Below are 16,690 nucleotides of genomic sequence, written 5' to 3'. Positions count from 1 at the left end.
AGGCACAAATAATGAAATCATAAGATAATATTATAACCTGATTTCAAAAAATAGAAGTGGTTCTAAACACAATAGATTTGTTATTTATTCATCATGGGACAAAAAGTTTGAATGTGGTGCCCAAAATCCTTTGGCTACTTTCCATGCCTATTGCTAAGGGTGGAGAATAACTGTTTTATTAATTAATTATTTTATTAATTATTTTATTTGCACAACTTTTTGGTGGGGAGAAGAGAAGAAGTTAGAAGTCTATTTTTCAGTTTCAAAGGGGAAAGAAAAAGCCATATTTCGTCCTTTGAAAGGAGCAATGAGGCGTAAACAGGGTCATAGGCCAATGGTTTTTTTGTTCCTCTTTTTTTTGTTTTCTTCATAGACTTAAGCCTGACTTTACTATATTGTGTAGCTGGTAGATAAAGTCTTGAGTTTGTCCAAGAGAGCAGTTTGACTTCCTGAAACTGACATAACACTTGTATTCAGAAAACAAGTCTAATGGAATTAAAGACTACCAGAACTTGTTTTTATTTTGCATTTGAGTTCAGATCTGAGCCATTTAGACTTATTTTACTATAGTAAATAAAAATCTAAGTAAGAGACTTAGGACTCATTCAATACCCATGACTACGTTGTAAGCATAGTTTTTACATTCTGAAACTTTGTTTTACAACCATGTGAGTTCTGTTTTACCAATATTAATAAAAAGAGATGTCTCCTGTCTTAACTAGGATGCAAAGAGACTTTCAGGAGAGGACAACAGGTGTCCTCAACAGTGCAAGGAGCAGATAGGGTGAAAGGAAGGGGAGGGATTGCAACCACTTAAAACGTTTTATGTCTACCAGTCCTCCAATGTAAGGATATTAAAAAGTAAATATTTATGAGTTATGTCTCCTCTTCAATTAGTTGTAAGACCTATAAAAATAGAAGTCTAGTTTGTTGTTTTATTTATATCGTAATTCATGTTTTGGTGAGCAAAGAGCTGTAATTTTTTAATTTTTAGCAGCAAACAGGAGAATTAGAGAATTACAATATTGTGTGCAAGTTTTAAGGATCATTTCTTTCTTTTGCAGTGATTTTCAAACCTGGCTGAGTGTTGAGTTTTGTGTAATACAGTTTTAAGGTTCTGTTCTGGAGGTTCTGATTCACTGAGCCTTCTTTAGAATCCCAAAATCTGTATTTTTAAAACATTTCTACTTGATTACAGTCGACAGTCAGGTCCATCAGATCTAGACCACTTTCAAACTACAAAGCAGGCTTCTTTGTTGGAGGAAAGAAATAGCCACTATTTAAAAAGAGAGAGAGAGAAAGAGAAGGAGGAAATTCTAATATTTTAGAAAATATTACTTTCTTCTGAATCCATTTACCTTCTTTTTGGCTTTTGAATTTACCCTACTTTATTGATTCTAAAGTGTACATTTTTTTCATGGTGTCTCTGAAATTGAGGTGCCTTTAGTAATCAATCAATGGCGTCTAAGATGAATAAGTTCTAGAGATATGCTGTATAACATTATGCCTATAGTTAACAGTACTTATTATACACTTAAAAGTTTGTTACGAGGGTGGATTTCAAGTTAAATGTTCTTATCACAATAAAAAAATATCAACGGCATGTAACGTTGGTGTCAATTGAGACATGGTTATGTGAAAACCTTCTGTTGATGCCTGCCAAGATCATTAAGTGCCAGCATCAGACCATTTAAGATTCAGTGAAATACAGCATTTTTCCTGTATGTATTTTAGTTTAAAATTTTGAGTCAATACTAAAACTAGATTTTAATTTCTGATGTACCACTCTTAGCAGGTCAGCTCTTCTATCAAAAAGTCTTGACTCCTGGCTAGCCATACCCTGCAGAAATCTCTGCCTAGCCATCTGTTATAGGAAATTAGTAGATCCTTCCCTGCCCAGCAAAAGGGCAGTCTCTAAATGTCTGGCTGAGAAGGCTGTGCGATCTTTCTCTAACTACATAGTAATGGGCAGTGCTAGAACTTACAGTATCAGAAACTATGTATCACACTTTTATGTCTCTCAGCTCTACTCCTAGATTTTCCATATGCAGCTGAAGTGAGTCAGCAAGCAGGACCTAGCTCTGCTCGCGTGAATCCACATGGACCTTTTCAGTTCTAGAGGGGTAATTGCATCAGATGATAAACTTTATATCAAATTTCAGAAGAAAGTAGGTACTAACTCAAGACAATCCTCTAAAAGTTCAATAAGATACTGGCTTGCTCATATCTGATAATTACCTCTAGTTACAGATTGAACCAAATTTAGAAATAGAATCGTTGAATACTTAATATAATAAAAATTAATCTTGCTTAACTAAAAATGGAATAATCACTGGGCAAAGTTGTGACGTAGTATTGATGGTTTTACAGTTCAGTTCTGTGAATTGGCCAAATCTCGCTGAGTTTTAGTCCATCTCAGAGGGTTGAGATGATAATATCAAACTATTCTTCACTTAGAAATTAGTGAAAATGAAAAGCCTTACTGTAAAAGACTTTTACTACCTATTTAAACTTAAACTGAATTTAGTCTGCTCACTAAAGAAGACTCGTATATTGAATTATCTTTTCATGTTTGTTTCCAGCATTCAAAGAAAAACCTCAGTATCCACCAAGCCAGGCTCAAGCAGTTCTCCAAGACAGTCCGCCTGGAGAGTATTCCTATGTGAAATCAATAAGGAACCTATTTAAAAATATTCCTTTTGTCCTTCTATTGATCACTTATGGTAAGTGGTTTTATTTTCGTTGATGTCTGTGTAAACCTTTGAGCATTACAGATTATTTTCTTATAATCTAGTGGTTTGAGCTTTAATTAATGAGATAATGAGATAGGTATATTAACTCTATAATAATAGCATAGTCATAAACTTAAATTTTTAACCAAAAGCAAAAACTTCAGAATGGATTTCCTTACATGTTTTTAGAACAAAAAAAATTTGTGGATATTAAAGAGAGAAGCAATCTTTTTTTAAAAAATTTTATTTAACTAAAAAAATTTTTGGGGCTTCCCTGGTGGCGCAGTGGTTGAGAATCCGCCTGCCAATGCAGGGGACACGGGTTCGAGCCCTGGTCTGGGAAGATCCCACATGCCGCGGAGCGGCTGGGCCCGTGAGCCACAACTGCTGAGCCTGCGCGTCTGGAGCCTGTGCTCCGCAACAAGAGAGGCCGCGATAGCGAGAGGCCTGCGCACCGTGATGAAGAGTGGCCCCCGCTTGCCACAACTGGAGAAAGCCCTCGCACAGAAAAGAAGACCCAACACAGCCATAAAAATTAAAAAAAAAAAAAAAAAAAAAAAAAATTTTTTTTATACAGCAGATTCTTATTAGTCATCCATTTTATACATATTACTGTATATATGTCAATCCCAATCTCTCGATTCATCACACCACCATCCTCCCCCGCCACTTTCCCCCCTTGGTGTCCATACATTTGTTCTCTACATCTGTGTCTCTATTTCTGCCCTGAAACCGGTTCATCTGTACCAATTTTCTAGGTTTCATATATATGCGTTAATATATGATATTTGTTTTTCTCTTTCTGACTTAACTCTGTATGACAGTCTCTAGATCCATCAACGTCTCTACAAATGACCCAGTTTCATTCCTTTTAATGGCTGAGTAATATTCCATTGTATATATGTACTACATCTTCTTTATCCATTCGTCTGTTGATGGGCATTTAGGTTGCTTCCATGACCTGGCTATTGTAAATAGTGCTGCAATGAACATTGGGGTGCATGTGTCTTTTTGAATTATGGTTTTCTCTGGGTATATGCCCAGTAGTGGAATTGCTGGATCATATGGTAATTCTATTTTTAGTTTTTAAGGAACCTCCATACTGTTCTCCATAGTGGCTGTATCAATTTACATTCCCACCAGCAATGCAAGAGGGTTCCCTTTTCTCCACACCCTCTCCAGCATTTGTTGTTTGTAGATTTTCTGATGATGCCCATTCTAACCAGTGTGAGGTAATGCCTAATTGTAGTTTTGATTTGCATTTCTCTAATAATTAGTGAAGTTCAGCAGCTTTTCATGTGCTTTTTTGGCCATCTGTATGTCTTCTTTGGAGAAATGCCTATTTAGGTCTTCTGCCCATTTTTTGATTGGGTTGTTTGTTTTTTTAATATTGAGCTGCATGAGCTGTTTATATATTTTGGAGATTAATCCTTTGTCCATTGATTCGTTTGCAAATATTTCCTCCCATTCTGAGAGGGGTTTTTTTTTGTCTTTTTTATAGTTTCCTTTGCTGTGCAAAAGCTTTTAAGTTTCATTAGGTCCCATTTGTTTATTTTTGTTTTTATTTCCATTACTCTAGGAGGTGGATCAAAAAAGATCTTGCTGTGATTTATGTCAAAGAGTGTTCTTCCTATGTTTTCCTCTAAGAGTTTTATACTGTCCAGTCTTACATTTAGGTCTCTAATCCATATTGAGTTTATTTTTGTGTATGGTGTTAGGGAGTGTTCTATTTCATTCTTTTACATGTAGCTGTCCAGTTCTCCCAGCACCACTTATTGAAGAGACTGTCTTTTCTCCATTGTATATCCTTGCCTCCTTTGTCATGGATTAGTTGACCATAGGTGCGTGGATTTACCTGTGGGCTTTCTATCCTGTTCCATTGATCTATATTTCTGTTTTTGTCCCAGTACCATATTGTCTTGATTACTGTAGCTTTGTAGTATAGTCTGAAGTCAGGGAGTCTGATTCCTCCAGCTCTGTTTTTTTCCCTCAAGACTGCTTTGGCTATTTGGGGTCATTTTTGTCTCCATACACATTTTAAGATTTTTGTTCTAGTTCTGTAAAAAATTTCACTGGTAATTTGATAAGGATTGCATTGAATCTGTAGATTGCTTTGGGTAGTATAGTCATTTTCACAATATTGATTCTTCCAATCCAGGAACATGGTATATCTCTCCATCTGTTTGTGTCATCTTTGATTTCTTTCATCAGTGTCTTATAGTTTTCTGAGTACAGGTCTTTTACCTCCTTAGGTAGGTTTATTCCTAGGTATTTTATTCTTTTTGTTGCAGTGGTGAATGGGATTGTTTCCTTAATTTCTTTTTCTGATCTTTCGTTGTTAGTGTATAGGAATGCAAGACATTTCTGTGCATTAATTTTGTATTCTGCAACTTTACCAAATTCATTGATTAGCTCTAGTAGTTTTCTGGTGGCGTCTTTAGGATTCTTTAGGATTCTCTATGTATAGTATCATGTCATCTGCAAACAGTGACAGTTTTCCTTCTTCTTTTCCAATTTGTATTTCTTTTTCTTCTCTGATTGCCGTGGCTAGGACTTCCAAAACTATGTTGAATAATAGTTGCGAGAGTGGACATCCTTGTCTTGTTCCTGAGCTTAGAGGAAATGCTTTCCTCTAAGAAAAATGTTTTACACCATTGAAAATGATGTTTGCTGTGGGTTTGTCATATATGGCCTTTATTATGTTGAGGTAGGTTCCCTCTATGCCCACTTTCTGGAGAGTTTTTATCATAAATGGGTGTTAATTTTGTCAAAAACTTTTTCTGCATCTATTGAGATGATCATATGGTTTTTATTCTTCAGTTTGTTAACATGGTGTATCACATTGATTGATTCGCGTATACTGAAGAATCCTTGCATCCCTGGGATAAATCCCACTTGATCATGGTGTATGAGTCTTTTAATGTGTTGTTGGATTCTGTTTGCTAGTATTTTGTTGAGGATTTTTGCATCTATATTCATCAGTGATACTGGTGTGTAATTTTCTTTTTTTGTAGTATCTTTGTCTGGTTTTGGTATCAGGGTGATGGTGGCCTCATAGAATGAGTTTGGGAGTGTTCCTTCCTCTGCAGTTTTTGGGAAGAGTTTGAGAAGGATGGGTGTTAGCTCTTCTCTAAATGTTTGATAGAATTCACCTGTGAAGCCATCTGGTCCTGGACTTTTGTTTGTTGGAAGAATTTTAATCACAGTTTCAATTTCATTACTTGTGATTGGTCTGTTCATATTTTCTATTTCTCCCTGGTTCAGTCTTTCAAGGTTATACCTTTCTAAGAATTTGTCCATTTCTTCCAGGTTGTCCATTTTATTGGCATAGAGTTGCTGGTAGTAGTCTCTTATGATGCTTTGTATTTCTGCAGTGTCTGTTGTTAACTTCTCCTTTTTCATGTCTAATTTTATTGATTGAGTCCTCTCCCTCTTTTTCTTGGTGAGTCTGGCTAAAGGTTTATCAATTTTGTTTATCTTCTCAAAGAACCAGCTTTTAGTTTTATTGATCTTTGCTATTGTTTTCTTTGTTTTTATTTCATTTATTTATGCTCTGATCTTTATGATTTCTTTCCTCCTACTAACTTTGGGTTTTGTTTGTTCTTCTTTCTCTAGTTTCTTTAGGTGTAAGGTTAAATTGTTTATTTGAGATTTTTCTTGCTTCTTGAGGTAGACTTGTATTGCTATAAACTTCCCTTTTAGAACTGCTTTTGCTGCATCCCATAGGTTTTGGGTCATTGTGTTTTCATTGTCATTTGTTTCTAGGTATTTTTTGATTTCCTCTTTGATTTCTTCAGTGATCTCTTGGTTATTAAGTAGTGTATTGTTTAGCCTCCATGTGTTTGTATTTTTTATGTGTTTTCCCCTGTAATTGATTTCTAATCTCATAGCATTGTGGTTGGAAAAGATGCTTGATATGATTTCAATTTTCTTAAATTTACTGAGGCTTGATTTGTGACCCAAGATGTGATCTATCCTGGAGAATGTTCCGTGCCCACTTGAGAAGAAAGTGTAATCTGCTGTTTTTGGATGGAATGTCCTATAAATATCAATTAAATCTGTCTGGTCTATTGTGTAATTTAAAGCTTGTGTTTCCTTATTAATTTTCTGTCTGGATGATGTGTCCGTTGGTGTAAGTGAGGTGTTAAAGTCCTGCACTTTTATTGTGTTCCTGTCGATTTCCTCTTTTATAGCTGTTAGCATTTGCCTTATGTATTGAGGTGCTCCTCTTTGGGTACGTATATATTTATAATTGTTATGTCTTCTTCTTGGATTGATCCCTTGATCATCATATAGTGTCCTTCCTTGTCTCTTGTAACATTCTTTATTTTAAAGTCTATTTTATCTCATATGAGTATTGCTACTCCAGCTTTCTTTCGATTTCCATGTGCATGGAATATCTTTTTCCATTCCCTCACTTTCAGTCTGTATGTGTCCCTAGGTCTGAAGTGGGTCTCTTGTAGATAGCATATATATGGGTCTTGTTTTTGTATCCATTCAGTGAGCCTGCGCCTTTTGGTTGGAGCATTTAATCCATTCACGTTTAAGGTAATTATCAATATGTATGTTCCTATGACCATTTTCTTAATTGTTTTGGGTTTGTTTTTGTAGGTCCTTTCTGTCTTTTGTGTTTCCCACTTAGAGAAGTTCCTTTAGCATTTGTTGTAGAGCTGGTTTGGTGGTGCTGAATTCTCTGAGCTTTTCCTTGTCTGTAAAGCTTTTGATTTCTCCGTCAAATCTGAATGAGATCCTTGCCAGGTAGAGTAATCTTGGTTGTAGGTTCTTCCCTTTCATCACTTTAAATATATCGTGCCACTCCCTTCTGGCTTGTAGAGTTTCTGCTTAGAAATCAATTGTTAACCTTTTGGGAGTTCCCTTGTATGTTATTTGTCGTTTTTCCCTTGTTGCTTTTAATAATTTTTCTTTGTCTTTAATTTTTGTCAGTTTGATTACTATGTGTCTCGGCGTGTTTCCTTTTGGGTTTATCCTGCCTGGGACTCTCTGCTCTTCCTGGACTTGGGTGGTTATTTCCTTTCCCATGTTAGGGAAGTTTTCGACTATAATCTCTTCAAATATTTTCTCTGGTCCTTTCTCTCTCTCTTCTCCTTCTGGGACCCCTATAATGCAAATATTGGTGTATTTAATGTTGTCCCACAGGTCTCTTAGGCTGTCTTCATTTGTTTTCATTCTTTTTTCTTTATTCTGTTCCATGGCAGTGAATTCCACCATTCTGTCTTCCAGGTCACTTATCTGTTCTTCTGCCTCAAATATTCTCCTATTGATTCCTTCTAGTGTATTTTTCATTTCACTTATTGTATTGTCATCTCTGTTTGTTTGTTCTTTAATTCTTCTAGGTGTTTGTTCTTTAACTCTTCTAGGTCCTTGTTAAACATTTCTTGCATCTTCTTGGTCTCCATTCTTTTTCCGAGGTCCTGGATCATCTTCACTATCATTATTCTGAATTCTTTTTCTGGAAGATTGCCTACCTTCACTTCATTTAATTGTTTTTCTGGGGTTTTATCTTGTTCCTTCATCTGGTACAAAGTACTCTGCCTTTTCATTTTGTCTGTCTTTCTGTGAATGTGGTTTTCGTTCCACAGGCTGCAGGATTGTAGTTCTTGTTTCTGCTGTCTGCCAGCACTGTCTTCTTTTGTGAGTTCTCCCAGGGTGTTTTAGGTCCTTTATAAATTATAGTTCTGACCACTGTAAGCATATGGAAAATGTCATCAATAATTCCTTTCTTTGACCCTGTGCAAACTGTCATCTATTTTGACTACTCTATCAAAGTCTCATCCTTCTAGGTCTTTCAGCATAGCAGACAGATATTCCTCCTAACACTGTAGCTTTGACTGCAGGCACCAACACAATGTGTTCCCTTCAGAGTTTTCTGGCAGAGTATTCTTTTGTCCTTGTATTAACACTGTTTATTAACCAATACCCCCTATTTCTGTCTTACTTGCCTTCAGAAGTCACTCACTGCTATTCTTTTCTTTATATTTTTTGGGGGCAGTGCACACAGGAGTACATAATTGTTTTATAAGTTGTAACAAATTATGCTGTGACCTAAACTCTTACCCTTTTACTGGGATTACTTCCCCCCACCCCTTTTCTTAGTGGAAATTATTAAACACAAAAGTAGAACGTTTAATTTAATGAATTCCTAAGTACCCATCATCACCCAGCTTCAACAATTACCAACAGTTCACCAATCTTGCTTTTATTTCCTCTGCTTTTTTCCTGGAATATTTTACCTTTTTATTTTTTTATTTTTTTGGCTTTGGCCACACTGCAGCTTGTGGGATCTTAGTTCCCCAACCAGGGATCGAACCCGGGCCCTTGGCAGTGAAAGCGCAGAGTTGTAACCACTGGACAGCCAGGGAATTCCCTGGAATATTTTAAAGCAAATACCAGATGTTATATCATCTCATAATTAAATACTTCAGTTCCTTTTCTTAATTTTGGTTACCTCCACTGCTTAGCTTAAACCTAAAATTTATAACTAGGAAGTAGAGAAAATATAGTGGCTCACTGTTATCTAGTAGAGCAAATTCATTTCTTTAGCCTATCATTTAAGGTGGCTTCTTTCCTTCTTTTATACCTCATTGTTTCCCAATACAAAATTCTCTTTTAGCCAAATTTATAACCAACCCTGTGCCACATACACAGAAACACAAACATGCCTTCACATGCATATACACTGTTAATTCTCATCTATGTAATACATTTTGTGCCATTATTTCTTTTACCTGAAATGTGTCCTTTTTTTCCTTAAGCGGTCCTATAAGAGCTAGCTTAACGTTTACCTCACTTATTGTTCATTGTATTATTCATTCATTTATTCATTTATCCTACCAATAATTGTCAAGTATCTACTAAATGTATAATAGTGCCCTAGACGCTGTGTGGATTAGAAAGAAGCATGATACATGATTTCCACCCTGAAATAATTATAATTCAATTGAGGAGATAATGTAAACCTCTGAAAAGTAAACAATAGTGTAAAAGCTATTTATCAGAAAGATAACAACATAAGAGAAGTTGTATGGCAAGTGCATGCTAAAGGCCTTCAGAATACATAATTGGGACAAGATACAAGAAAGGAAGGGGTGTGGGTGGCAGGGAGGGCATCACAGCAAAGGTGGTGGTTGAGGCTGGCCTTGAAGGACAGGTTAGATTTGGATAGACAAGGGGGCAGAGGGTAGTGGCATGAGCAAGGGCCTTAGATGGCACCGTCTCTGAATATTCTGATTTCTGTGGAGCTTTTATGTGTTTTGTAGCACATTATTTAGCACCTGATTATGCATAAATAATTAGGTAAAAATTTGTTTAGTTGTTTGAAATTTGTAAAGGACTTCCATATATATTATTTCAGCTAACTTTTTTTTTTTAGAAATTCACGTTCTTTTATTTATTTATTTATTTATTTATTTATGACTGTGTTGGGTCTTCGTTTCTGTGCGAGGGCTTTCTCCAGTTGTGGCAAGTGGGGACCACTCTTCATCGCGGTGCACGGGCCTCTCACTATCGCGGCCTCTCTTGTTGCGGAGCACAGGCTCCAGACGCGCAGGCTCAGTAGTTGTGGCTCACGGGCCCAGTTGCTCCGTGGCATGTGGGATCTTCCCAGACGAGGGCTCGAACCCGTGTCCCCCGCATTGGCAGGCAGATTCTCAACCACTGCGCCACCAGGGAAGCCCCTCAGCTAACTTTTTGAGATAGAAAGATTATTATACCTATTTTAAAAATAAAGACTCCGAGTTCTCATTTCTTTTTCTTTTTTTAAAAGAATATTTAAATATTTATTTATTTGACTGTGCCAGGTCTTTTTTTTTTTGGCTGCACTGGGTCTTCATTGCTCTGTGCAGGCTTCTCATTGCAGTGGCTTCTCTTGTTGTGGAGCATGGGCTCTAGGTGCGCAGGCTTCAGTAGTTGCAGCACGCAGGCTCAGTTGTTGTGGTGCACAAGTTTAGTTGTTCCGTGGCATGTGGGATCTTCCTGGACCAGGGATTGAACCCATGTCCCTTGCATTGGCAGGTGGATTCTTAACCACTGTGACACCAAGGAAGTCCCTGCGCCAGGTCTTAGTTATGGCACGTGGGATCTTTGTTGCCCTGTGTGGGATTTTCATTGCGGCATGAGGGATCTTTAGTTGCGGCATGTGGGCTCTTAATTGTGGCATGCGGGATCTGGTTCCCTGACCAAGGATCGAACCAAGGCCCCCTGCATTGGGAGCACGGAGTCTTAACCACTGGACCACCAGGGAAGTCCCCTGAGTTCTCATTTCTTAATTCTAAATTTTATTTGTATAGAATTTAAAAGGTACAAAGGACATACAATGAAAAGTCAGTCTTCTCCCATCTCTATCCCCAGGTCATCCACTCCCTGGAAGGAATCACTGTTACCACCTGCAACTTATTTGTTATCATCTGCAATTTATTTGTGAGGCTAGTATAACCTTGATATCAAAATCAGACAGGGACAGTGTAAGAGAAAAATTATAGGCCAGTTTTACATATGAACCTAGATGTAAAAATCCAAAATAAAATATTAGAAAACCTAATCCAGCTATTTATAAAAATGATACTGCATCCTGATGAAGTTTGGTTTATCTCAGGAGTGAGAAATGATTTAGTACTAGAAATGTATGCATATAATTGACCACAGTAAGAGATCAAAGAGGAAAATTTACCCAATGGCTGAGGAAAAAGCATTTGATAGAATACAATACCCATTGGTTAAAGACTCTTAGCCAATTGTGAGAAAAATGAACTTTCTGAACCTGATAAAGTTTATCTACAAAAACCCTATAGCAAACATCATTCCAAAGGCAGAACCTTAGGAACATTACCCTTAAAAATCAATAAGCAGTATCCCTTAAAACAAGGATGCCTATTGTCACCACTTCTATTCAACATCCAACTGAAAGTCCTGGCTGGCCCACTAATACAGGAAAAATTAAAAGTATATGAATTGGAAAGAAAAAAGATGCTATTATTCGCAGATAATATGATTATGTATACCAGAGGTCAGCAAACTGTCTTAGGAGCCAAATCCGGCCATTGCCGGTTTTTATAAAGTTTTGTTCGCTTACATATTGTCTGTGGCTGCTTGTGAACTACAAGAGCAGCAGAGTTGCCACATCAGAGACCATATAGCCTGCAAAGCCAGAATATTTACTGTCTGGTCTTTTACAGATAATGTTTCTGCTGACCCCATGGTCTACAAAATAATTCAAGAGAACCTACAGACTCTATTAGAACTAATCAGGATGGGTTCAGAAAGATGATGAGATACCTAACAATGTGAAAATATCAATTGCATTCTTATAAAAAGACAACTTTTATAATAGCAACCAGAAGTATAAGATGTGTAGGAATAAATCTACCAAAAAGAACTTAATGTAAATCAGCTATGCTTAAATGTTAAAAAATAACTTTATAAATGATAAAATTATAAAACATTGAAAGACATAAGAGAAGATCTCAATTAAGTGGAAGGATATACCATGTTTTTGGAAGACTCAAGATTGTAATAATGCCAGTTAACCTTACAGGACCACTATATTAACAAATGCCAATTATGGATTTGGACTGATGGAAAGGCCAGACACAGACACAGGCTTCAGAAACTGAACAGAGTTTACTTGTTGAAGGAATTAGAAAGAGGGAGTTGGGAAACCCTATGGAGAATTCAATAATATTCCCCAGGACAGTTGGAGAAGTTTCTTGACTTGATATTTGTCACCGAAGGGGTGCATAGTTAGGGATCATAGTGTCTGAATGAGTGAGAGTCATATCACACCTTTTGGACTTGTACCTGTCCCCCTCCATGCCTAGTATTATATACAAAAGATCGGAGCAGACTTGTACATGGGGTAGTCTGGATAGGCACTACACTCCTAGGACAGGTTTTCAGGATTTTTTAGTGTCCAAAACTCAGGAACCAAATAAACCAAGAAACTTTTGTACCATCGTCTGGGTTTCCCATACATGTTTTAGCTGTAGGAAGATTTCCTTGAACCTGGAGATTTGGGAGCCATGGAATGGGTACCACGCAGTATTACTTTAAAGGGTCTGCATTTGCTCACCCAACCTCACCAATCCTCTCAGCCCCAAGAGTGTCCAGCCTTATGTCTCATCCAGCTGTGGGTCTAGATGTGGTCAATCCAGGTTGCATCACAGCCCCTGAACGAATTTTGTAAGAATTTCTCTCTCCTTCACTGTCTTTGTTTTTGGGGGGGTTTTTTGTAATTTATTTTTATATTGGGGTTTAGCTGATTTTCACTGCTGTGTTTATGCCACTTTACACCCACTTGATTCACTTACAGAGAGATATCAATAAATACTTTTTTAAGATTCTTACTAGTCAGATATATTGTTCTGCGGTGAATGGGCTTGTTGAGTCCAGTTCATTGAGCAATGAGTAGGTCTTGTCTATTACATATTTGGTTTATGGAACAGTATCTGTGCTAATTTCAAACTCTTGGTTTATGCCTCACCCCACCTCACCTTTCCCCTTAAGCAGCCATAAGTGTGTTTTCTAAATGTGTGACTCTGTTCTGTTTTATAATTCAGTTCATGTGTAGCGATTTTTACATTCCCTCTATAAGTGATGTTATGATAAGTTTCTTTTTCTGTGTGACATATTTCACTTAGAATCATCGTGCCTAAATCCACTCACTATGCTGCTACTAACCTTATAACATTGATTTCATGGCTGAGGGATATTCCATTGTACATAAGTACCACAACTTCTTTATCCATTTTTCTGTTTCCTGGGATATTTAAAGTGTACCCGAGTCGAGGTTCTTTTAAACAGAGCAGCCCTAAACTTTTTTTTGAGTTAGGGCTATTTGGAGAAAGCATGATCCCTCACTGTCCCCATCTGTAGCTACTTGCTATCTGAAACTCAGACACATACCATACTCTAGATTCAGCTAACAGTATTCTTTGCTATTATAATTCTTTCTTCAGATTCTGGCTGTCCTCACTGAGGTCTGGAATAGACTTGAGATCACCGTAGGGTACAGTGCAGTAGAGTACACTGAAGCCTCAGCACAGGCCTCCTTTATTTTCCTTGGCCTCCTCAGGCTAGCCTAGCTGGGTCCCTATGCATTCCTGAACTCAGTGGGAAGTGAGTAACAAAGGCTAGTTACCCAGGGGTTTTTGATAAGATCTTTAGACCTAGGCCTCATCTTGCAATCTCCAACTTAAACAGGGTTTGTAATAAAACTTGGCTAATTCTGAAATTACTGTGAGATAAGTAAGGGCCAAGAACAACAATGGTAATTTTGATAAAGAACAAGGTAAGGAACTAATTCTCAGATATCAAGATTTATAGAGCAGTGGTAATCAAGATGTCATGTATTAGTAAGGGATAGACAATTAGATCACTGGAACAGAATAGAGAGCCCAGGGACCTAGCCCTGTGTATCAGTTGGCATAGGCTAGGTTGTATTATAGCAATGAAACCCCACCAAAAAAAAATCTTAGTGGCCAAACACATCAAAAGTTTATTTCTTGGGCTTCCCTGGTGGCGCAGTGGTTGAGAATCGGCCTGCCAATGCAGGGGACGCGGGTTCGAGCCCTGGTCTGGGAAGATCCCACATGCCACGGAGCAACTCGGCCCATGAGCCACAATTACTGAGCCTGCACGTCTGGAGCCTGTGCTCGGCAACGAGAGGCCGAGATAGTGAGAGGCCTGTGCACCGTGATGAAGAGTGGCCCCCGCTTGCCACAACTAGAGAAAGCCCTCGCACAGAAACAAAGACCCAACAAAGCCATACATACAAACATACATACATAAATAAAAAGAATGTAAGCAGACAAGAATAGCATTAAAAAAATAAAAAAAATAAAAAATAAAAAATAAAAATAAATAAAATAAAAAGTTTATTTCTTGCCTATGCTACCTGTTCGCTGTGAGTAGGCAGCAAATTACTCAGGGATCCAGGCACATGTCTCCATGATTACTCAGGTAGGAAATGAGAAGTATCACTTTTACTCACCTTTAAAGTCATATGGCCATGCCACTAAGTGCCTGGATAGAGAAAAACTAGAATATTTGCAAACAGCTATGATGACTAGAACATTATGCATATATGAAAACTTGATATTTGTAGAAGAGAATCTACATAGTAAATTGTCCTGGGACAATCAATTAGCCATAGAGGAAAAATAAGGTGAAATTAGGAAATGAATTGTGGATTAAAGATCAAAGGGTAAAAATCAGAACTTTAATTTTTTTTTTTTTTGGCCACGCGGCACGGCATGCAGGATCTTAGCTCCCTGACCAGGGCAGGGATTGAACCTGTGCCTCCTGCAGTGGAAGCATGGAGTCTTAACCACTGGACCACCAGGGAAGTCCCCAGAACTTTAATGTTTTAGAAGCAATAAAGGGAAGGGAAGGGAACCATCTTTAGTATTCTTAAAAGAATTTCCTAATGCAAAAAACATAAACCCTAAACAAAAAGATTGATAAATATATACATTAAAATAATGATATGTTCTAAAAAGACATTACATAGGCTATGAGAAAATGTCTGCAATGCATATAACCAACAAAGGCTTCGTACCCATAATATAAAAGTCACCCCTACTAATCACTAAGAAAAGAGCAAACAGTCCGGGGAAATCAGAAGGCATTTATATGTTTGTGTGTGTGTATATTGCTCATGTATGATGCTCAACCTTACTAGTAATTGAGGAAATGCAAATCAAAACCAAAGTAAGATACAAAATCCCACACATTCAAATAGGCAAAAAAAAGAAAAAAATTTTTTAATCTGATGCAAACAAATTTGGCAAGGATGTAGAGTAAAGGAACTCTGTTGGTAGTACAGCAAGTCCCCTACATATGAACCTTCAATTTGTGAACTTTCAAAGATGCAAACGTGCATTCCATCAACGTCAGGCGTGAGTGAAGTTGCAGCTTGCCCCCCGTCTCCTATTGCTGATGATCCTTCAGCTCTACCATCTCCCACCTCCTCTCCCTCCTCCAGTCAGTAACTCTCCTTGCCTGTTCACTTGATGCCAGCCCCTGTATGTCAGCTGTTGTACTGTACTACTGTACTTTTCAAGGTACTGTACTGTAAGATTAAAAATGTTTTCTTTATTTTTGTTTGTTTTTTATGTATTATTTGTGTGAAAATTATTATAAACCCATTACAGTACAGTACTATATAGCTGATTGTGTTAGTTGGGTACCTAGGCTAACTTTGTTGGACTTTTTTTTTTTTTTTAATTTTTATTTATTATTTATTGATTATGTTTATTTTTGGCTGTGTTGGGTCTTCGTTTTTGTGTGAGGGCTTTCTCCAGTTGCGGCGAGTGGGGGCCACTCTTCATCGCGGTGCGCGGGCCTCTCACTATCGCGGCCTCTCTCGTTGCGGAGCACAGGCTCCAGACGCGCAGGCTCAGTAGTTGTGGCTCACGGGCCTAGTTGCTCCGCGGCATGTGGGATCTTCCCAGACCAGGGCTCGAACCCGTGTCCCCTGCATTGGCAGGCGGATTCTCAACCACTGCGCCACCAGGGAAGCCCAACTTTGTTGGACTTATGAACAAATTGGACTTACAAGCCCGCTCTCAGAATGGAACTCGTTCATATGTAGGGGACTTACTCTGTAAACTGGCACACCCATTTTGAGGAGTAGTTTGGCTATATCTAGAAAGTAGAAGTTTTACTCCTAGGTACATACTTAGAGAAACCCTTATACATAAGAACAAAAACATAGTATTTATTGCAACATTGTTTTAAATAGCAAAAAACTGGAAAAAGCCTTAACATGTCTATTGACTTAGGACAAGAGATAATTAAATGGAAGTATATTCACACAATGTACTATTATACACCAGAGAAAACTGATGAGCTAGAACTAACAGTATCAACATGGTTAAATCTCAAAACCATGATATTGAGTGATATGAGCAAATTGCAGATGGATACTAATACCATATTATTTA

At 37.6% G+C, this 16,690-nt stretch overlaps 1 protein-coding gene across 2 annotated transcripts in view; it reads left to right on the top strand.

The window, feature by feature from the left end:
- The window catches only part of FLVCR1 (FLVCR heme transporter 1), a 40,411-nt gene that overhangs the window by 10,202 nt on the left and 13,519 nt on the right, over window positions 1–16,690 (top strand). For both annotated transcript variants that reach the window (XM_007175591.2, XM_057532680.1), the window contains one exon: window positions 2,583–2,723. In XM_007175591.2, the coding sequence (XP_007175653.2) occupies window positions 2,583–2,723 (141 nt within the window). The remainder of the gene's footprint in view (window positions 1–2,582; window positions 2,724–16,690) is intronic.

The sequence above is a fragment of the Balaenoptera acutorostrata genome, chromosome 1, assembly GCF_949987535.1.
Source record: "Balaenoptera acutorostrata chromosome 1, mBalAcu1.1, whole genome shotgun sequence".
Classification (NCBI taxonomy): domain Eukaryota; kingdom Metazoa; phylum Chordata; class Mammalia; order Artiodactyla; family Balaenopteridae; genus Balaenoptera; species Balaenoptera acutorostrata.
The sequence above is the reverse complement of the archived record's forward strand: the minus strand, read 5'-3'. Positions and strand labels throughout refer to the sequence as shown.